Raw genomic sequence first — 25,233 nt, 5'->3', positions numbered from 1 at the left:
ATGGAGTTTGAGAGCTACAAGTCCAATATTTCCACCATCATCGCTGGAGGGTTTGTCACCTCGGCCCTCACCATTGGGAGGAAGTTAGGGTTGTTTGACACCCTTACAAAGCTTACCACACCCGTGACCAGTCAGCACCTAGCTGATCTTTGTTACCTGAAGGAAAGGTAAGATGTAGCTGTGAGGTTATTTATAGATCATTTCTATCCCATCAATTTAGTGCTTGTGCTGCTTCATCTTATGTCGTAAACACGTATATATGCATATGTATTACTATTGTTTGTTTGGGTTTTTTTTGTTTTTTTGTTTTTTGTTTTTTTTCATGTCACTGTGACGTATTTACGGATCAATAAACAGCAGCCAATATACCGTTCATCACGTGTTACTTTCTGTTCACGGAGTATGAACACACGTACGCGGTTTGTTTCAGCTTCAACAAGTATAAAAGAGACTCGTGGTTATTGGTAAGATATTTCTTTCACTCGCGTTAAGGTACATAATACATGATCTGTAGCGAGTGTTTTTGCAACTTTTACAAAAATAGCAAACACAACTGAAATGAGTACCATATCCAGGAATGATTGACAGAACTGAGAACCGTATGGCTACAGAATACTGTACATTGTAGGATGAGGTCTGGGACAGAAAACAGGGATGTGATGTAGCATGATGTCAACTTATGTTACGATAGCGACGGTCTTGAGTTAATTGAATTTAACGAAAGACAAACCGAAACAACACCTTGTTCTAATCCGAAAAAATAAGGGCCGTCCGCGACAATCTCTACGATTTTTCAATGAACACTAATCCAGGAAAAATCCAACAAATTTGAACAGATCAATAATGTGCTAAGCACGTGATATGATGTTTACAATTATAATCGTAACAAATATGAACGAATTCAAAAATCAGCCATGTTGGTTGACCGTTTGGAAACGCCAAGTACAATCATTAATGTTTTTTACTAATCAAGGACAGGATTTTTTCAACTGCTTTTCTAACACTGAAGCTGTGCTCTGGTTTAATCTATCAGGTCAAACGGGGGAAAAACGACAGACGGCTTGTAGAACTATCGCCGTAGGGAAGCGATTGACCAATCACAGTGCCAGAACATATTAAGTACAAAAACCAAGCGATACTGGCTTGCCTCCAAATCAAATCGTAAAGGTCAATTTGAACTGCATCAGCCATCACACTTTGTAACTTAGTTTGCCCATTTTCATAGATCAAACGGTCATATGATACTTTGACACTCATTTGGACTGTCATTTTATTGTTTTGAAGAGAATAACACTGTTATGTATTTTTTATAATGTGTAATAAATTACGTTAATTGCGCAATGTCTATACTGTCAGTTTACATATAAATCAGCAATATGTAAGTAATGTCATACACTTATGAACCACTGTTGAAACGTTTGAAAAATTGATAACTCGAATGAAAGAAATACCATATACAACAACCACCCGTTGTGTCACCTCTATATATACAACTCCTCTCCAGAATTTCAATTCTGGGATTATGAATTTTGTTTTGGTTTTACAACCGTCTTGCTATTAGCTTGCTGATCCGATACCTTTGTAGGTATGCAAAGAAACTGACTGGACCGTATGGATATTATTCCACCATTTTTTAACCTCTGTAGGTATGTAAAGAAAATGACTGGACTGTGTGCATATTATTCAACCATTTTTTACCTTTGTAGGTATGTAAGGGAATGGCTGGGCTGTATGGTAGCCAGTAACATCGTCTCCCTAGACGATGATGATAACTACTTCATTCCTGAGCATTGTAAACCTGTCCTCGGGGACATGAACATTCTTTGTATCTACCCTCTTGTCAATGCAATGACGAAAAGGGCCATGGAATGCTTCCGGAAGGAAGGCCCAGATGGTAAGATATCAAAATCGATATGATGATCCAGGCATCAATTTCATAATCTGTTTTAACTCAAGGTTCATAAAATCTTCCATAGGAAAATTTAATTGGAACACATATCTTAAATAATTAAACTTTAGTTATCTTTCCTCTTGATGATTTTCTTTTAGTTAATGAAGATTGAGGAAACGATTAAGGGTCAGATATCTTAATGTAGATTATAAAAAGCACCGCTTTCAGGCATCGTTTTGACAAAAGTAATCTTTGAATTTGTTCAACTTTCTTGCATTCGAAACAATACAATATGAAGGTACTTGCCTTTCAGTTGGAAAGAAACGCTTGCAGATACATGTATAGTAAAGATCAAGTCATTGTTTTAGGCAATCCTTGTTCAGTATTTTAGCATGTTATTCAGGTTACGGATTTGAAGACATGCCTACAGAGATGGTGGATGCTCAAGATGGAAGACTGGGGGAAGTAAACGGGCTTGTGAACGCTATATTGGAACCGGTACTGGCAATGAGAGGTAAACCCTTTTACAAAAATTAAACACGATACCTTTATGATACCTAAACCAAAATGTAAGCTTAAAATCGAGTAAAATATATATGATGTAAAACACAAGAATAAAAACCATAGATCTGTATGAGAACATGTTAGGGCATTATAACCGTAGATCTGTATGAGAACATGTTAGGGCATTATAAGAAATGTCGTTTGTAAACCGAAATGACGGTTCTAGTTGTATGCTCCCCAGCTGGTTGAGAAAAACATGGACTAGTTTGCTAAAGGCCTAGTAAACACGGGTACTCATAACTACTTTGGGATAGCGATGTTGCTGTCATACATGTATATCGGAATATAAAACTCCTAATGATTTTATTATGACAGTGCTCCTGATCTTATCTTCAACATAGTATATCATATCGATATATTTTTTTGTTTTTGTTGGGTTTTTGTTTTGTTTTTGTTTTTTGTACTTTTTTCTACTTCGTGTAAACATATATTACTTTCAATTGATTATTTCAAAGGATAAATTAGATGAGGGTTATCATGATCTCTGTTTTAAGATTCACATTCAAAATATGATTAACATGTTAATGTGATAAAAAGAACCATAAAGATCGTTCGATTAAATCAAAAGAATGAATTTTCTTTACATTGTGGTGCAGTGAAATATTTGAAAATTGTTATATTTTATTTCAGAATCTTCTGTGTTGAATATACTTGACATAGGATCAGGAGCAGGAGTTTTTACCCGAGTGCTGGGCAAACGTTTTCCTGGCGCCGCAGTCTTTGGCGTGGACGTTAACGAACTCGCCATCAAGAAAGCAATCACTAAACCTGGAAGTCCTTCTAACGTAACTTACCTCCAAGCAAGTGTTTCGTGCTTACCAAGCAATTGGACAAACAAGTTTGATTTGGTGTTAATATACGGTGTCCTTCACGACCTTTCGTGTCCTTCTGAATGCATGTGCGAGGTATCGCGCGTGCTGAAATATGACGGTGTTGTTTCTATAGCCGATCCCCACGTACACAGTAACCATAAGGACAACTCAGGTGACTTCAGTCACGCTGGGATGGCGTATGCGATTAGTTCGGTCATCTGCCTACCAAGTAGTATGTCTACAGAGGGCGCTGCTGGAAATGGTATTGGTTGGGGCATTGAGAACAGGGAAGCTTTTCTGTCCGAGGCTGGCTGGTGCGTCAAGGACAGACGTCAGATTGGCTTTTCTATGAATCTTACTTGCGTCAAATCTCAATAAAAACGTGATTTCGAAGTCTTTTTTTGTTCCTATTTGTACTGTATCGTCCGCATTCCTCGATCTTTACTTTCACTGGAATCGTAAGGTACATCTTACAAACAAGGCATATGATCAGCTGGTGATTTCGAGTTATAATTTTCAAATTCTAGATCGTTTATTCCTTTCCCCTCTTCCAAATGAGTTTAAATGTTCCAGTTGGTTCAGTTGTCATCGATATGAAGTCAGACGTGTTTGATTTTCGTTTGTCGATATACCTGGTGGTTCGATTATTAGTTCGGTTGTTAGTATCGATATGAAGTCAGACGTGTTTGATGTTTGTTTGCTCCTTTAAGTCTTAATTATTACCCGGAGTTGACCTAGATTAGCCCGGCAGTATTGTCGAATTGACCTGAGTTAACCTTGTGGTTGTCGTCGATTTGACCTACAATGTAGATAAACACGGCGGGTGTCGTCGATGCAGCACTTCTGATGTCCCAGGACACCTGCGCTTATTCCCTTTATCTTACAAGGGCCTCCGTGTATGTCTATGTATTCTGATAACATGTCAGCAGTCTCCTCTTGGTTTTATAATGGTGTTAAAAAACGTTGACAATTACATGTATATAAGTGTTTGGATCTATTCATCGTGTAAATAAACATTGATTATTATTAGGTGTTTGGGTCCTAGTGTAAATAAACATTGACAATTATAAGGTGTTTGGATCCTAGTGTAGATAAACATTGACAATTATATAAGTGTTTGATAATCGTTATTTTTTTTACATAATTGTGCTTGGACTATACAGATATCATAATATTAGATTCTAACATTTTAAAGCGGGAGTTATCCATCTTCCCGTGGTTGAATAATTCTAGACTAAAATAATATCGATAGCCTGATCACCTGTAGCAAATTCGCGTGGTTGTCTTGATAAAAGGTGAATGCGCCCAGTACCATATAGGTTACCCGATCACACCGTATGTTCGACATTGGGAAAATGTTTCCTTCAATCAGAGCGGTTCAGGCTTTAAAAACGCCTCCTGTTTTGAAACATCAATCACATTATGATATAGCAATTTAAAACTTAATTAAACTTTAGACATGTATATTCCGTCGTGCGATGTAGTGTATAATGTCACAGAGTAGACTGATTAACGCCTATACAGAAGGAAACTCTTACTTACTAGTTTCTTCAAACATGGTATATACAACACAGTGTGACTATAAAGGATTGTACAAAACAAAACCAGGATTTTGAAATCTTTAAATACAAATTAAAAGTAAACTAAAGGAATTAAACTGCACCATACAGCTTTTCCCGTCTAGGCCTCGTCAGATGCTAAGGACCTAAAATGTTGGTACTGATCGACTGAGGATAGTAAAAATAGGTCGAACGAAATGTCAAAGTTCGGATATCGGGAGGCACACACCCGATAAGTTCACCCATCCCATAATTATCCATATTAAATTACAGGAATCTTCGAAAGCAAAAGTCTGCAGGAAATGTTCGTCAACTGTCATCTTATAGGATTGTAAACACAATTCAACAGTTGGGGGATACACTGCCTTAAAGTTAGGCACTTCGGTAATCATGGTGTTCCTACTGCAGTTAAAGGTTCAACAAGTAATATAAACAATTGCACAGGAATGCATGTGAGCAAGCCAAAGGAAAATCAATTTTATGATTTCTCTGACCTGATTTAATGAGAGTGTATGCAGTTGTTTTAATCGCTAGCGATGATATGCATCTCCTAATTTACTGTGTATAGCAACAATGAAATCCTCATTCCATAACTTTCGGTATCAAGACAGTTGAAGCACGACTGTTTTTGTTTATTTTCGAGGTGACCACTTCATAATTGTTTTTTTGTTTTTGTTTTTTTTGTTACAAATATACAATATACATTGATGACGTCATCAATAAAACCTTTCACATCACCTGAAGAGCTCTGAAAATTAGCGAAAGCGCTTGTGTGATTTTCTGGTTTGTGTTTTTGTTTAATTTTATATAAATATATATATATATATATATATAAAGTTTTAAACTAGATATTGTGATTCTTATTGATATGTTTAAAGCTACATTGGTGTAAAACGCAACGTAAAACACGAATTCTACTGTTGTAATGACAAACACAATATGAACGAGTACATCTAGGCTCAAGTATTACCAGAAATATATACTGTCCATTTGACATGTTGTTGGCAGATAACTATTACTTGTTTTACATTAATGTATTTTATACTGTGTATATCAAAGATATCGTCATAACTACACAGATCTATTTACACAGGGTATGCACCACATCACTGACCTGAAATCTAGGTGTTGATTATTCTTTAGTACAGCTGAAACAAAGTTTCTGCTTCCGTAGAATTTACAATAAATAACACATTAAAACAATGGTTCAGATTACGTCATTTTAATAGGTAAATATGTAAACAGTGGTGTAGATAATGTGATGTACAAATCCACAAAGATAACAAAGTCATAGAAGGAGACAAGCACTCATTTCTAAACACGAGCCGCATAGTGAGCTGAAATCTGGTTTTCTTCTATTTATAAAAAATATAAGTTAAACGACTTCAACCTGATGGACATTTACATGATATTGGTCTACATAAAACCACGGACTTACGTTTATCTTGGTCCGTAAAGAAACACCATTGTTTAAGAAATGGATAAAACTCGTGTCACATATAGCACTGCCTCCGGGATGATCTCCCTTACGTCGTAACAGCTTGAACACTTAATATACAAGAGATTCTCGAAAACAGTTAAATAACAAGGAAAATCAATATATGATGTGCATCTTTCATTAAGATTATATTCTAATGATTAGAATGGTTCCTTTTTGCTCCTAATTTACTCTGTAATGAATGACATTTAACTGAATGGTAGAAGATTGATGAAAAAAATCAAAGAAAGTAAAATATTTGACCTCATACCTAGAAGGACATTTTGAAGTACATGCATGGGTTGATATTTGATTAATAAACACATAAAAATAGATGTCACTATTCTAACGCTTCATTGATGATTTTAGACTTGTGTTATCCATTTGTTTGCCGTTCTGTGAAACAATTAAAAAACACACGTTTGAAACGTTTACTGCTATATTTCTGACACAACTTGTTTGTTCGTTTACCTAATGATGTACATGACTAAAACCATTGGTTCGGATGCATACAAAAAACAATAAAATATGAAACACCAAACAAATGACAACCGTGGTAATCCAGTGTACAATGGCCACAAACCTCTTCATAGTATTTTTCAAGCGATGTTGTCCTATAGCCTGACATCAAGGCGATTAAGATATTCTCTGTTTCAATCTCAATACCTATATCCTACAGATATATCCCTATGCTGCGTGTTTCAATCACATTAACACGTCGCCGGTTCTATTAACTATCCAGTAAAGACAGAGAGGCCTCAAGAGATCTAGAAATCACTTTCCTCGAACAGTAATTATGTTTTTGTGATATATTTTAACTTCGCACATGCAGACATTGGAAATATCTGGTATTTATTGATCAATTAAAAATGATAATGTTGAAATATATGCCGGATATCTCATTTCAGTAAAGATGTTTTCACTTATTGGAGAAAGGTGGTTATTGTAAAAGTGTTTCAATTCTTTTTGCTAATTTCGTGTACAGTAAAATTCAGACAAGCACTAATTACCTCTTTCATTTTTTTTCATAGAAAAATTGACCCATCCAAAACATTTTAAATTATAGTGTCGTCATAAAAGGTTTGTATCGAAGACTTACTCGCCGTATTAGGTTAGTTGACTACTAAAAGAACATATCAAATATATAAAAGTATAAATTGAACTTAACACCGAAATAAGCCCTTATATGAATTATTTTGTTAATCATATTAAGCGATAGTTACGGGTTTTAGTAACCATGCATCTCACCTAATGTAACGTACATATATATATGGAGAGAGAGAGAGAGATAAATCAACAACAAATTTAACGGAAATGTAACAAAACAATTGGTCAATATATACACGACAAAATAAAACATACCATTTGATTGGTCAATAGATTATAATGAAAATATAACATAACATTTCATTGGCAGATAAGATAGAAGAATATTGCACAAGATGGCTGATATTTCAAATATTGAACATGATGTATCTTGATACCAATTATATATAAATGTGTTGAGATAATATTATACAATTGTGACTATACAACAAGTATAATGTTCATGGCTAGTATTTGTGACAGCTTATATCTTCTTCAATCAAAAATCAGAGAACAATTTAATAATAATTACGTAAAATGAAGTGAAAAATCGTACTGCACAAATTACCTTTTCGTACAAACAGTTGCCCTGGCGATCTCAACCAATACCTCACTAAAACCAGGAAAACGAATATTTTCTGCGGAAAAGTAATTTACAAGTAAGTTTTTTTTCTTTATTTATGATGACATACAGCAATCAAGACATCAATAAGGATAAGAAAAAAGACAAATTTTTTTTATCTACATCTGTACACGTTTCTCTCTACAATCACGGCATATATTAAGTGTTATTAATTTTTCCTGTCGGTAAAGATATATCTGCCTTACCTTGGATGAAACAATTGCACGTGCACATTAGGAGATCTTGACGGTTGAACGAGGATTTACCGAGCTAGTAATCTACACTTATGTATTAATTAAAAGTTATCTACATACATGTAACAAAATCAGTACTGAAATCGCTTTCTGATATTAATGCTATATTTCAACAAAACAATATCAATGTTATCACTATTCGGTGATTAAAATTGAACGGTGATTATATTTAGTTATATAAATAACCGGTATAAGTATACGTTATCACAATACTATTTCTAGCTGTAATGACTCTGTATCAGATTGGATATTTTTACTGGCCTAGATCAACATTATCTGGTGTATACAAATCTGTAAGTTATTTTAGGCGTTTCCTTCACTACTTGTGGAAATACGCCAAATATATCCAGTCTGATATACATGTATGTCCTAAAATATGTTCACCATCCAAAGGAACCGGTAATTTTAAGTTTCTTAAATTGATAGCCTTTCGTCCCGGTTTTTATAACTAATTCACAAAGAGGAAAACCAGTTTTATATTAATTTATCTGAATATACCCAGTCCTAATATACAAGTATACCCCAAAAAATTGTTCACTACAGCCAAAATAAAAAGGTACCGATATTTTCTCATGTTTCTTGATTTGATACATTTTCTTCCTGTTTTATAACTAATTCACAAAGAGGGAGACCAGTTTTATACCAATTTACTTGAATGTATCCAGCCCCGATATACAAAAGTATGTCCACTACAGCCAAAATCCAAAGGTATCGATATTTTCTCATGTTTCTGAATTTGATACATTTTCTTCCTGTTTTGATGACTACATGTATTTCACAAAGGGGGAAGACCAGTTTTATACCAATTTACCTGAATGAGTTTCACTACAGCCAAAATCCAAAGGTACTGATACTTTCTTCCTGTTTTGGTAACTAATTCACGAAGGAGAAAACCAGATTATACCAATAACATATCAGGTGTTAGGTTCGTAAATGGACATCCGGGGGGTATTAAAGTGTCCTCAATGTACAGATAACCGATCAAATATGGGGGTTTTCACATATAAATGTTCACTTAAAAACAAAATTCAAAGGTTATTCTGATGGCGACATTGCTGTTACAGCGTATCTCAGTAATGCTAAAGACTACCACAGTTCATGTATTTTTATTTGTTACTAAGTTAATGTGAAAGAAGTCACCCTTTCATCACAGTATCATTATATCAATAGTACATTATCGGTCTGTATGCTTTGAAAACATGAAATTGTATTTCACAATATATTATGTTTAGGGAGATCATGTCGACAATTGTTAAAATACTATAATTATACGATATACAAATGTGTGTGGAATCCACTTTATTTTATAATTGAGCAGGTGAATATAAATATATATATATCAACTCCAAAAAATATTCTTTAAATTGGAATATACTTGTAATTAATCTAATATATTAGTTTAACATCATCATTTTTGAGGATACAAAATGGATTTTTCCTTATAACGTATCTACACAAAATGTACCTTTTCTCCCAAAAGTTGAGGATGTACATAATTCAACCCATAATATGAATATTAAAATATCATTGTGTAATAGCATATAATAAATACATTTAACTCACATGCTATATCGTTTATACAATTTTAAACAATATATCAAATGTGTTTAATTGAAATTGTCATGGATCAATTATATACCTGTATGCAGTTTCGTCAAACGGTTAAAAATATAATAATTAAAATTTGTTTTGATAAAAGTTAAGATTTTGATATAAAATCCATAATGAAAGTGAATAACAGACAATTTACCTTGAACGGTTTCTAAATTATCAGTATGTACACCACAACATAATTTGATGAAGTCATTTATGAGGAAGTCAATGAAAGTTTTTCTACAAATTTTCTCTATTCAACGGAATTTTTTCCAAAAAGAATAAAACACAATTACATTTTAATAGCATGAATATTCACAACTTTCGGCTCATGTATGTTGAATCATAACAAAATGAAACCTTATCTTAAGCAAGCATTGCATCAAGCATTGTATCACTATTAGGCCAAAAGGAGTCCTGAACAACAATCTTAAGAACCCGGTTCCTAAAAGAGAGAAGTGTTCAGGCAGACTAACCACTATCACTGGTCAGAAAATTACAGTTCTGTGTCAGTTTGTTCATCATCCTATTAATACTTTCGATAAAACAGCTGTATGTATTCAACTGAAATTACTGAAGCACATATAAAAGACTGTCAACTTTATCATAAAACATCAAATTGTGTCATTATCAAGACTACTGTCTGCATGTTTCAAGCTCATATTCTGATAATGATGTCTCAATACACAGAAGGGAAAACCTGGTGCTTGTATTATAGGCAGACAGGTGATATGTCTGGAATGGGAAGTTGTTTATCCCTAAAAGTGTGAATAATTATTACCCCATACCAAGATTGTATAACAAATATCTCGCTGTACCACCTTCATAGCAATCAGTGACTTTCTTCTACAAAAATGAATTGTGTAGTGTTAAGGGCTTTTTGGTGTTAGTTACGTAAGGAAACGTCTGCATGCAAGTGTTGGAGATTGAATACATAAACTGTCTTAACCATCAAATGTTACACAAATGGCATCGCCTGGTATAGGCAGAGCTGATGGTAGTGATACTAAATGTTACTCAGAATTGAGGGTATACCATGTAGGTTTAGACGTCTTTTATCCAAAATACATAATTCATGCCGAGAAATACAAAATACACAATCATAGTATCTAAGATAATATAGTCCAGTTTTCGGAGAAACAACTCCCAAAGTTGATTGATTGTTTTTGGAAAAAAAATCTTAAAATTGTTTGTTTTAAGGCCATAATCCTAATTAAAGATATACCAATATTCAAAAAAAAAATCGCATTTCCTGTGAAATAATCAAGATAAAAGAACGTCTCCTACTTTTTTCATTACGCTTGATATAAGTATATAAATTAAAATAGACGTGTTTAGATGAGATATCGTAGATGCTATGCGTTTAAAGTAACTCTGGCGTACTATTGGGATTACTATTGTATTGTGTTGTCATAGTCATTATCCACACAGATTAACAACACAAAGACATTTTACTTCAGACCGAAAATTAATTGTTATTGACTATTTATACCGATACAGAGATTTTTACCCTCATCTATTTTCCCAGGTCTGCGTTATTACAAGTTTGACCTACAAAGTTAAAATCTACATATGCACAAATGTACCAATGAAATCAGAAATAACTCCCGACATAATCTGTAGGAAAATGAGCTAATATATGTTCCTTGTAATGTTACAACCTCCTTCACTATAGCGTCTCGTATACATGTATGATTAACAATGTCTTTCACGATATTAATATATCAATCTGCATTTAAATTATTTTTATTATATCATTATAAAAATCTTCATCTCGTATATCTGATACCACTGTTGACAGACTTACCTTAGTAATCGGCTAAAATAAATATATTTCAGAATAAGGAGTACATCACCTCAATTGCTGAAGAAGACGTTTGGTCTAAAGCAACATGAACACAAACAGCAATGTCAGTGATTGCGTTTACCTTTAATAAGCCCATGGGGTGTGGAAAAGTGAGACCCAAGATGGTAATGGTGGGGAGGTTATTTCTATAGATCTTATCATATATGATGACGGCCGTGGAAGGATATATTGTGATATTAGATATCAAGATGTCTTTGACCTTTTGACAACTAACCTCTGAAAATGTTCCCCACTCGCTACCATTGGTGATTAAGTTCTTTATGAAGGAAGTAATTTATCACCTTGAGAGTACTAGGTCTATCGTATGACTCGAAATAACATATTTATAGTGACACTGACTATATATTATGGACGTGACGCCAATCTCATACAAATACTTTTCATAAAAACTTAAGCAAAATGTTCATTTGTATATGAATTTCATCTGTCGACGTGAACTTGAGTCACTGTGAGCTGAAAAATGGCCATGTTCAATGATTTGTAGTAACAATGACTTTGACCATCGAGTTCTTGACATGAAAAGGAAAGTTGATGATCGACTGAAACATGAACAAGTAATTTTGAAGTGACCAATTTCCATAACAATTGAAAACCTTGACCCCTGGCCAATGGATCATGCATAGCATATCAGGTGGAAAGCAGAAGCATATGAAGTCTAGGTGAATATGAGTCACAGAAAGTCTGCGAATAATCAGAGCATTTGTTGGGTCTGAATCTTCTTAGACATAACTACATGCAGTATAACTTTCAAAGGAAGGGTTCATCATCATTCGATACTTTATGGGATCAGTACCGGAAATGGTAAAAAGACTTGCTAGAGAGGTCGAATAATAAGTCCGAAAAGGAATTATATTTACTGATTGTCTATCCACCCAAGATTTATACTAATGTACATTCATATCTCGTTATGCCAAATTCAAACCAATTGATTTTTTTTTTTTTTTTCTTTTCTAATGTCTAATTAAATTTGGGAATGAACTGTTCATGCAGAATAAAAGACATTTCAAGCTATACAGGCAATCACTGATGGTAACTTTTGAACTGTCATCTTTGAATTCACAGACCTGAGATAAAAGAAAGTGTTGTCCTTCCGATATGGATTAAAAGGTAACATTTTCCGATTTTCGTATCGCTGTGAAATTGCGAATATATATAAAAGAAACAACCGATCACATGTTCATGCAAGACTTTTGAAGGATAAAGAAATTCCACGGCCATATTTCATGGATGTTTCAACTCCTTGACAGTTATAAAGAAACAAATATGAGGGAGGAGAGAGTCACGACCAAGGGCTTATCACAGGTTCAAACAATTATACAGCCGTTTCTGGTTCAGTAAAAAAAACTATTTAAAGTTTCTTTAAAAAGAGTTAGAAAATCATTTAAAAACAATTCTCGTTTTTCAGTACTTCATTTTTTAACAATAAGTATATTGCTATTGTAAACATATTGATAATATAACTGGTGTTAAATTAATACAATCTAAGGAATATACAAAAAGTATTGTTTAATATACAAACATCACTACCAGATTACATATGTCGTATGATATTACGGATAACATCATTATTTGCCCTCCTTTGTGTCCTGCCATCTCAAGACATTTTCCTCATCTTTAACAATTCAGACCTGCATTTACAAGTAAAAGAATTGTGGATCGTTTAATGTAGTAACTTATTCCTTTAACTGGCTTCTGAAAATGTGTATGTAAGAAAGGATTCCATTGGTTGATTACACTAAATGTTACATTGTTGATAAATGGCGGAGACCGTGGGTCATGACCAATAAACAAGTCGTTCAAACAAAAGCAATGTCAAACCCCCCGATATTCCACTATCATACATTCATATTCAACTGATACAAATTACTTAATATTATCACAAATATTACAAATATCGTGTACTATACATGTACATGTCCAAATATGGTCACATATATCTAAAATTCACCGACAAAATATCACAAAACGTCATCCAAACTAGTATCGTGGTCCTTATAATTAGTTAAAAGTATAGAATTGTATCGAGTTTTCATTTGATATTACACACACATCCTTTACATAATTAATATCAACACTGAAGTAAGAAAACTTATCACATCAACCTGTACATAACCATATAACGTATAGAGTGAAATCACTGAAACCATCACAAAAATCACATCAACATTCCATGAATTTCAATATTCTCTCTGGAATCACCTATTTGGCTTTTATCTGGTTGGAATGTTCAATAAGAAATGTTTATTTAAAATCAAACTATGTACACTGGCACTTCCATGGTAAATTTTACTGATTTACCATACATGATTTACAATATCCAACTATATGGAGATTCTAAAAATAACTCTTCACTCGCGTGGACATCGTAGTTTAAAATGAACACATCCTTGCTGTGGTTTCAGCGTCAATTGTACACCGCCTTCCTGTGATCAGATATAGGGAGTCCATTCTTATTGTGGTCAGTTGTCTCAGTGGCCATTCCTTTCTGACCATAAGCTTATATTAGGTACTATACAGTACAGAATCTCCTGACCATGAGACCACAGTCTTAAGATATACAGTACATTATCTCCTGACCATGAGCCCACAGTCTTAAGACATACAGTACATTATCTCCTGACCATGAGCCCACAGTCGTAAGGCATACAGTACAGTATCTCCTGACCATGAGCCCACAGTCTTAAGATATACAGTACATTATCTCCTGACCATGAGCCCACAGTCTTAAGACATACAGTACATTATCTCCTGACCATGAGCCCACAGTCGTAAGGCATACAGTACAGTATCTCCTGACCATGAGCCCACAGTCTTAAGATATACAGTACAGAATCTCCTGACCATGAGCCCACAGTCTTAAGGCATACAGTACATTATCTCCTGACCACCAGCTCCTAGTCTAATATCTTCTAACCATATACAGCACTTTTACCGTTCCATGCCGACTGTTGACATCCTAAGAAGCATGTTCTTTGTGGTGTTGTCATTGCTTTATGTTTCATGCTCCCTTGGTAAGGATTATGTTGCAGGATATCCATGCTTTGGTTAGTCAACTGTCTGATCCTATCTTGTCATCCTCCAGAGGAATTTCTACCTGTAAGGAGAAAACAATGTATAACTGTTACAAAATTGTTAGCACAAATAGGTAGGCCACGAGTATTATAAATGACCAAATTGATTTGGGATTTTACAGGGAGACAGCATGCATTCAAAAGTTAAAAGCTAGAAAAATAAGGAACTATTGCGATGTATATGTATACTTATAAGACACCCAGCAGGACACAATTATACTGACAACCCGCCAACCATTAGTCCCACTCCCAAAACACTAAACGCCAAAACAGCAGAAACATCTACCAAATTGAGAGACTCTGGTAATCGTCTCGGCCACTAGACAGAACAAAAGCCTTCCTCACAGTGGCAAACGCTCTACTAAAGGCCAAAGTACATTGTCAAGGGAGACATAATAAAGACGAAAGCTGTTTAGAGAGAGGAGAAAAGATAGGATCCAAGTCACCTCTTATGATCATGGAATGGCTAGACAGCAGGTACAATTCTAGCTCCATGATATCTGCAGGTCAGACGCTATATATAGGACAACAACTTCAATGCAGGTACATGAATGTTTGGGTGTATTTTTTCAATGTTTGAGCATTGATTTGGTTTGAAATTATTTAATGGTCCTCATATTACACATTCAATACAATGGAGTCTAATTGTAGCTCTTTATGTCTTACTAGTTCGAGATTGTACAGGGTCTCTGTAGACGTTGTACATCTGTTACATGTTATAGATTGTACAGGGTCTGTAGATATTGTTGTACATTTGTTACATGTTATAGATTGTACAGGGTCTCTGTAGACGTTGTACATTTGTTACATGTTATAGATTGTACAGGGTCTCTGTAGATATCATTGTACATCTGTTACATGTTATAGATTGTACAGAGTCTCCGTAGATATCATTGTACATCTGTTACATGTTATAGATTGTACAGAGTCTGTAGATAATGTTGTACATCTGTTACATGTTATAGATTGTACAGGGTCTCTGTAGATATTGTTGTACATTTGTTACATGTTACAGATTGTACAGGGTCTCTGTAGATATTGTTGTACGTTTGTTACATGTTATAGATAGTACAGGGTCTCTGGAGATATTGTACATTTGTTACATGTTATAGATTGTACAGAGTCTCTGTAGATATTGTTGTACATCTTTTACATGTTATAGATTGTACAGGGTCTCTGTAGATATTGTTGTACATCTTTTACATGTTATAGATTGTACAGGGTCTCTGTAGATATTGTTGTACATCTTTTACATGTTATAGATTGTACAGGGTCTCTGTAGATATCATTGTACATCTGTTACATGTTATAGATTGTACAGGGTCTCTGTAGACGTTGTACATTTGTTACATGTTATAGATTGTACAGGGTCTCTGTAGATATTGTTGTACATCTGTTACATGTTATAGATTGTACAGGGTCTCTGTAGATATTGTTGTACATCTGTTACATGTTATAGATTGTACAGGGTCTCTGTAGATATTGTTGTACATTTGTTACATGTTATAGATTGTACAGGGTCTCTGTAGATAATGTTGTACATCTGTTACATGTTATAGATTGTACAGGGTCTCTGTAGATAATGTTGTACATCTGTTACATGTTATAGATTGTACAGGGTCTCTGTAGATGATGTTGTACATTTGTTACATGTTACAGATTGTACATTGTCTCTGTAGATATTGTTGTACATTTGTTACATGTTATAGATTTACATTGTCTCTGTAGATATTGTTGTACATTTGTTACATGTTATAGATTGTACAGAGTCTCTGTAGATACATGTCGTTGTTTATTTGCTACAGGTTACAGATTGCAGAGTTTCCGTGTTCAACTACATACAATAAATAAATGATAGTCGCTGAGTACTGCCTGATAAAAGTTGTCACTTTCCCTCCTCCTTTCTGCACCACTACCCATGACCTTCCCACCACACATCAAACATACGGATTTAGCCCCTCTGACCTACTGAGAAATCAAACCTGTCAACGCAATGTAATTCTTGTGTGTACAGACTCATCATACTCCATAAATCATCTTCCTTTATAGCGAGCCAACAATAGCTAGTCAGGTACCCAGCGGACAGATCATCCTATCGAGTCTGTCCATGAACTACCTAGCGGACGAATCGTATCAAGTCCTGGGATACATAAGATTCCAGCGGACAGATCACAACGAGTCTGTCCAGGAGCTAACAGGGACCCAGTGGACAGATCACATCGAGTCTGTCCAGGAACTGACTGGGACCCAGTGGACAGACATATAAAGTCTGTCCAGGAACTGACAGGCACCCAGTGGACAGATCACATCGAGTCTGTCCAGGAACTGACAGGGACCCAGTGGACAGATCACATCGAGTCTGTTGAGGCACACACAGGTGGAGGGATCATACGGAGTATCCCGAGTCTGTTCAGGAACTTACAGCCACCCAGTGGACAGATCACATCGAGTGTGTCCAAGAATATAGAGCTAGAGGTGCCCTGAGTGCATCGAAACTTATTTAAGAACTTCGGAAACTGACTTTGGAGGAGTGAAAAAACACAGGATATCTATAATATACTCAAAGTTGACTAATGACTGTCCTGGAAGGGTTATAATATTGTTTGTTATAACAGCGACGTTTGATATAGAACCATAACACACTATATATATATATGCTACATTATCTAGTGTTTGGATATTTACCAAGTAGTAGACAGTGTATGGGGCTAAATATATATGGATATGTATGATTATAAAGATTCTGTCATCTAAAATTACAAGTCCTGTATAATATTACTCGGTAGTATCACAGTACGTACACTTGTTTGTTGACCAGCTTTGAATTCTCTGTGATTAATTAACTGATTTTGGGTGGTATATATATATATATATATAAGTTACTGATGATTACATCTGGCTCAGACAAGTATACTTATCAAATATTGTCTATCATTTCTCACTGTCAAGATCGCCTTAAGTAGCAAATAAAGCACATATATATGGGCGTTGGCTAACAAGGCTTAAATGAGACTTATAATATGTATAAACCCCACCCAACTACTACCTAGTTCAGACTTACACACCTGGCCACTGTAATTAAGATGTAGAGAATCCCTCCTATGGGGTCCAGGTTTAAGGACCCACCTTTAGTAATTATCAATCTCAGAATCTTATAGGAACGGAGGAATGGATGCAGGATGGCATGCACCCAATGTAAGACCTACAGAAGGTGGGGAATAACTCTATGATACTGCAAGCTAGAGGAAATCTGTCGAATATACAGGACCCTCTCTTTTTATAAAGGATAGATGACGATGACCCCTCATATTTCCTGGATTCTTCGGGGCATTCATAGAGATATGGATCCCTACTGATCCTTACAGGGTACAGGGACCCTTGAATCCTAGGATAACGACATTTGTTAAAAATTAGCTCAATATTGCATAGTTCCACACTATCTGAATATTTTTTAATCTTTTAATTATCTGGCCCTTAATACTATACAGAATCACATACAACAGAAAATCTCATCCTCTATTGTATGGACAGGTTCATTTTGTTTTCAAGCTACATCGTAATTAGTTTTGTTACATCGTAATTAGTTTTGTTTCGTGCAGAGCAGGAGATTGTTTTCTAGATGTTGGTATGAAATAGATTGATAAGCTGATGAAAGTCCTACTTACATCTGTGTTGAGACAATCCCTTGTTAATCAGCCTTATATAATTACAACATATTTCACAGTACCAAATTAACTTTCCTACAAAGTTATTTCCATACCTGGCACTTTTCCAAACTTAAAACAGATATGACAGTGCTGTGACAGATATATATAGGCTGTGTATTGCTATATCATCGTTGTACAATGAGGAACAAGTCTCATTTCAAACAGGATGTAAGTAATATGAGACAGCAGAGAAACAAGCCAAAGACAAAACCAGTGTTCTAAATGTTAAATGGGGTACAGTCTTAATACATTGCGGTCGGTTTTGTTTTTGTGTAAAGAGAAGGACAAACGATATATACCGTGTAGCTACAGTACATGTATAGAGATGGGCCCACTGATATATACCATGTAGCTACAGTACATGTATAGAGATGGGCTCACTGATATATACCGTGTAGTTACAGTACATGTATAGAGATGGGCCCACTGATATATACCATGTAGTTACAGTACATGTATAGAGATGGGCCCACTGATATATACCGTGTAGCTACAATACATGTATAGAGATGGGCCCACTGATATATACCGTGTAGCTACAGTACATGTATAGAGATGGGCCCACTGATATATACAATGTAGTTACAGTACATAGAGATGGGCCCACTGATATATACAATGTAGTTACAATACATGTATAGAGATGGGCCCACTGATATATACCGTGTAGTTACAGTACATGTATAGAGATGGGCCCACTGATATATACCGTGTAGTTACAGTACATGTATAGAGACGGCTCACTGATATATACCACGTAGCTACAGTACATGTATAGATATGGGCCCACTGATATATACCGTGTAGTTACAGTACATGTATAGAGATGGCCCACTGATATATACCATGTAGTTACAGTACATGTATAGAGATGGGCCACTGATATATACCGTGTAGTTACAGTACATGTATAGAGATGGGCCCACTGATATATACCGTGTAGTTACAGTACATGTATAGAGATGGGCCCACTGATATATACCGTGTAGTTACAGTACATGTATAGAGATGGGCCCACTGATATATACCGTGTAGTTACAGTACATGTATAGAGATGGCCCACTGATATATACCGTGTAGTTACAGTACATGTATAGAGATGGCCCACTGATATATACCGTGTAGTTACAGTACATGTATAGAGATGGCCCACTGATATATACCATGTAGTTACAGTACATGTATAGAGATGGGCCCACTGATATATACCGTGTAGTTACAGTACATGTATAGAGATGGCCCACTGATATATACCGTGTAGTTACAGTACATGTATAGAGATGGGCCCACTGATATATACCGTGTCGTGTAGTTACAGTACATGTATAGAGATGGGCCCACTGATATATACCGTGTAGTTACAGTACATGTATAGAGATGGGCCCACTGATATATACCGTGTAGTTACAGTACATGTATAGAGATGGGCCCACTGATATATACCGTGTAGTTACAGTACATGTATAGAGATGGGCCCACTGATATATACCATGTAGTTACAGTACATGTATAGAGATGGGCCCACTGATATATACCGTGTAGTTACAGTACATGTATAGAGATGGGCCCACTGATATATACCGTGTAGTTACAGTACATGTATAGAGATGGGCCCACTGATATATACCGTGTAGCTACAGTACATGTATAGAGATGGGCCCACTGATATATACCGTGTAGTTACAGTACATGTATAGAGATGGGCCCACTGATATATACCGTGTAGTTACAGTACATGTATAGAGATGGGCCCACTGATATATACCGTGTAGTTACAGTACATGTATAGAGATGGCCCACTGATATATACCGTGTAGCTACAGTACATGTATAGAGATGGGCCCACTGATATATACCGTGTAGTTACAGTACATGTATAGAGATGGGCCCACTGATATATACCGTGTAGCTACAGTACATGTATAGAGATGGCCCACTGATATATACCGTGTAGTTACAGTACATGTATAGAGATGGCCCACTGATATATACCACGTAGTTACAGTACATGTATAGAGATGGGCCCACTGATATATACCGTGTAGTTACAGTACATGTATAGAGATGGGCCCACTGATATATACCGTGTAGTTACAGTACATGTATAGAGATGGGCCCACTGATATATACCGTGTAGCTACAGTACATGTATAGAGATGGGCCCACTGATATATACCGTGTAGCTACAGTACATGTATAGAGATGGGCCCACTGATATATACCGTGTAGCTACAGTACATGTATAGAGATGGGCCCACTGATATATACCGTGTAGTTACAGTACATGTATAGAGATGGGCCCACTGATATATACCGTGTAGTTACAGTACATGTATAGAGATGGGCCCACTGATATATACCGTGTAGCTTACAGTACATGTATAGAGATGGGCCCACTGATATATACCGTGTAGTTACAGTACATGTATAGAGATGGGCCCACTGATATATACCGTGTAGTTACAGTACATGTATAGAGATGGGCCCACTGATATATACCGTGTAGCTACAGTACATGTATAGAGATGGGCCCACTGATATATACCGTGTAGTTACAGTACATGTATAGAGATGGGCCCACTGATATATACCGTGTAGTTACAGTACATGTATAGAGATGGGCCCACTGATATATACCATGTAGTTACAGTACATGTATAGAGATGGGCCCACTGATATATACCATGTAGTTACAGTACATGTATAGAGATGGGCCCACTGATATATACCGTGTAGTTACAGTACATGTATAGAGATGGGCCCACTGATATATACCGTGTAGTTACAGTACATGTATAGAGATGGGCCCACTGATATATACCGTGTAGTTACAGTACATGTATAGAGATGGGCTCACTGATATATACCGTGTAGCTACAGTACATGTATAGAGATGGGCCCACTGATATATACCGTGTAGTTACAGTACATGTATAGAGATGGGCCCTCTGATATATACCATATAGTTTAAGTACATGTATAGAGACGGCCCACTGATATATACCGTGTAGTTACAGTACATGTATAGAGATGGGCCCACTGATATATACCATGTAGTTACAGTACATGTATAGAGATGGGCCCACTGATATATACCGTGTAGTTACAGTACATGTATAGAGATGGGCCCACTGATATATACCGTGTAGCTACAGTACATGTATAGAGATGGGCCCACTGATATATACCGTGTAGCTACAGTACATATATATATAGAGATGGCCCACTGATATATACCGTGTAGTTACAGTACATGTATAGAGATGGGCCCACTGATATATACCGTGTAGTTACAGTACATGTATAGAGATGGGCCCACTGATATATACCGTGTAGTTACAGTACATGTATAGAGATGGGCCCACTTCAGTACATGTATAGAGATGGGCCCCACTGATTTATACCGTGTAGTTACAGTACATGTATAGAGATGGGCCCACTGATATATACCGTGTAGTTACAGTACATGTATAGAGACGGGCCCACTGATATATACCGTGTAGTTACAGTACATGTATAGAGATGGGCCCACTGATATACCGTGTAGTTACAGTACATGTATAGAGATGGGCACACAGATATATACCGTGTAGTTGCAGTACATGTATAGAGATGGGCCCACTGATATATACCGTGTAGTTACAGTACATGTATAGAGATGGGCCCACTGATATATACCGTGTAGTTACAGTACATGTATAGAGACGGCCCACTGATATATACCGTGTAGTTACAGTACATGTATAGAGATGGGCCCACTGATATATACCGTGTAGTTACAGTACATGTATAGAGATGGGCCCACTGATATATACCGTGTAGTTACAGTACATGTATAGAGATGGGCCCACTGATATATACCGTGTAGCTACAGTACATGTATAGAGATGGGCCCACTGATATATACCGTGTAGTTACAGTACATGTATAGAGATGGGCCCACTGATATATACCGTGTAGTTACAGTACATGTATAGAGATGGGCCCACTGATATATACCGTGTAGTTACAGTACATGTATAGAGATGGCCCACTGATATATACCGTGTAGTTACAGTACATGTATAGAGATGGGCCCACTGATATATACCGTGTAGTTACAGTACATGTATAGAGATGGGCCCACTGATATATACCGTGTAGTTACAGTACATGTATAGAGATGGGCCCACTGATATATACCGTGTAGTTACAGTACATGTATAGAGATGGGCCCACTGATATATACCGTGTAGCTACAGTACATGTATAGAGATGGCCCACTGATATATACCGTGTAGTTACAGTACATGTATAGAGATGGGCCCACAGATATATACCGTGTAGTTACAGTACATGTATAGAGATGGGCCCACTGATATATACCGTGTAGTTACAGTATATGTATAGAGATGGCTCACTGATATATACCGTGTAGTTACAGTACATGTATAGAGATGGCTCACTGATATATACCGTGTAGTTACAGTACATGTATAGAGATGGGCCCACTGATATATACCGTGTAGCTACAGTACATGTATAGAGATGGGCCCACTGATATATACCGTGTAGTTACAGTACATGTATAGAGACGGTCCACTGATATATACCATATAGTTACAGTACATGTATAGAGATGGCCCACTGATATATACCATGTAGCTACAGTACATGTATTAATCAATGAATCAAAAGAAATCAGAAATATTCTGTTCAATAATTTAATATGTTATTCTGTAAAAACAAAGGTTGTTTTGAGATTTCAAATGTTTGAGTTAACTATACATACCAGGCCAAGTGTTAGAGTTGAACACTTTTTGAGCAACAGATCTAAATGCAAAACTTATAAGTGAAATGTTGATGACAATGCCAACACCATCAACACAAGAAAAGTAATTATAAAACATCATAGTCTCGCTTTTACGACTTTTAAAATATTCATCATGATCACAGGCAAGAGAAAAATATTACCTGCAGCTGTTCAACTGGCAAGAAAATTAATTCCTTGTATGACTGCTCCTAGCAAAAATACACACACACTAATATGATATCTATATAGGATCTTTTTCTTCTTTATGAACTGAAAATGGATATGTTTCAACAAGTGCCTTAATACTTCTTTCTTTATAAATACAAGTGAGGCAGACTTTAATAAAGGCCTGCAATGCATGGTGTCAAAAATGCTGTGACAGAAATGACATATTGGGTAAGACATATACAACAGTCTACACCTAATTGATTAAAACTCATCAGACATGCAGTATCCATATTGTACTTATAATGGCGTAAAATATTATATTTTGAAATAGAAGCTTAATTTTTTCACATCCAAGAACAGTAATGTCTTAAAATATTAATATGTCCTAGATGTCATTGACATGCTACACTACTGCTAGTTGGCTGTCATCACGACAACTTTTACAAACTGTATACGCCCTATAGTACATACTCTCTGTGGTTAAAGATGGTAAGAGTTGTTAGGTAAATATTGTGAGTTATGGATTAATAACATGGACTGATCCACCTTATAATGGACAGATCCACTCTGACATATCAACCCATGGACAGATCCACTCTGACATATCAACCCAAGGACTGATCCACCTATGGACAGATCCACTTTGACATACAGTATCTACCTATAGACAGATCAACTTTGACATACAGTATCTACCTATAGACAGATCCACTCTGACATACAGTATCTACCTATAGACAGATCAACTTTGACATACAGTATCTACCTATAGACAGATCCACTCTGACATACAGTATCTACCTATAGACAGATCAACTTTGACATACCTACCCATGGACAGATCCACTCTGACATATCTACCCATGGACAGATCCACTCTGACATATCTACCCATGGACAGATCCACTCTGACATACCTACCCATGGACAGATCCACTTTGACATATCTACCCATGGACAGATCCACTCTGACATATCTACCCATGGACAGATCCACTCTGACATATCTACCCATGGACAGATCCACTCTGACATATCTACCCATGGACAGATCCACTCTGACATATATACCCATGGACAGATCCACTCTGACATATCTACCCATGGACAGATCCACTTTGACATATCAACCCATGGACAGATCCACTCTGACATATATACCCATGGACAGATCCACTCTGACATATATACCCATGCATGGACAGATCCACTTTGACATATCAACCCATGGACAGATCCACTCTGACATATCTACCCATGGACAGATCCACTCTGACATATCAACCCATGGACAGATCCACTCTGACATATCAACCCATTGACTACATATCACCCATGGACAGATCCACTCTGACATATCAACCCATGGACAGATCCACTTTGACATATCAACCCATGGACAGATCCACTTTGACATATCTACCCATGGACAGATCCACTTTGAAATAATCTACCCATGGACTGGATTCACCTTTGGATATATTCATCCATAGACATATCCACATGCGGACAGATCAACACATGAACATATCCACCTCTGGACAGATCCACACATGGACAGATCCACACATGGACATCATATAAATCCACCCAGGATTGCCATTACACTTTTCTTCAATATGAGCATTAGATCAAGGGATGTTATGCCTTTAATTTTCTACATCAAGGTGTCAGATCATTATCATAGTTAACCACAATAATCTGACACTGACCCAGTTTTATATGCCCTTTGTCCTAAACACTGTCACCTCCAACATATTTTTTCTGCTT

At 36.2% G+C, this 25,233-nt stretch overlaps 2 protein-coding genes across 2 annotated transcripts in view; one reads left to right on the top strand and one right to left on the bottom strand.

The window, feature by feature from the left end:
* LOC117342640 lies at positions 1-17,280 on the top strand. Its single transcript, XM_033904837.1, has 5 exons — positions 1-167; positions 1,707-1,894; positions 2,295-2,405; positions 3,086-3,581; positions 16,917-17,280. The coding sequence occupies exons 1-5, from the start codon at positions 1-3 to the stop codon at positions 17,278-17,280; spliced, it is 1,326 nt and encodes a 441-aa protein (XP_033760728.1).
* Positions 6,033-25,233, bottom strand: part of LOC117342828 (protein FAM43A-like) — a 60,227-nt gene continuing 41,026 nt past the window's right edge. Inside the window, exon 2 of the mRNA XM_033905090.1 lies at positions 6,033-14,819. The gene's annotated coding sequence lies outside the window, so the exon portion shown is untranslated. The remainder of the gene's footprint in view (positions 14,820-25,233) is intronic.

The sequence above is a fragment of the Pecten maximus genome, chromosome 14, assembly GCF_902652985.1.
Source record: "Pecten maximus chromosome 14, xPecMax1.1, whole genome shotgun sequence".
In the NCBI taxonomy this organism is placed as follows: Eukaryota; Metazoa; Mollusca; class Bivalvia; order Pectinida; family Pectinidae; genus Pecten; species Pecten maximus.
Note: the sequence above shows the minus strand (reverse complement) of the source record. Positions and strands in the feature narration are given on the sequence as shown.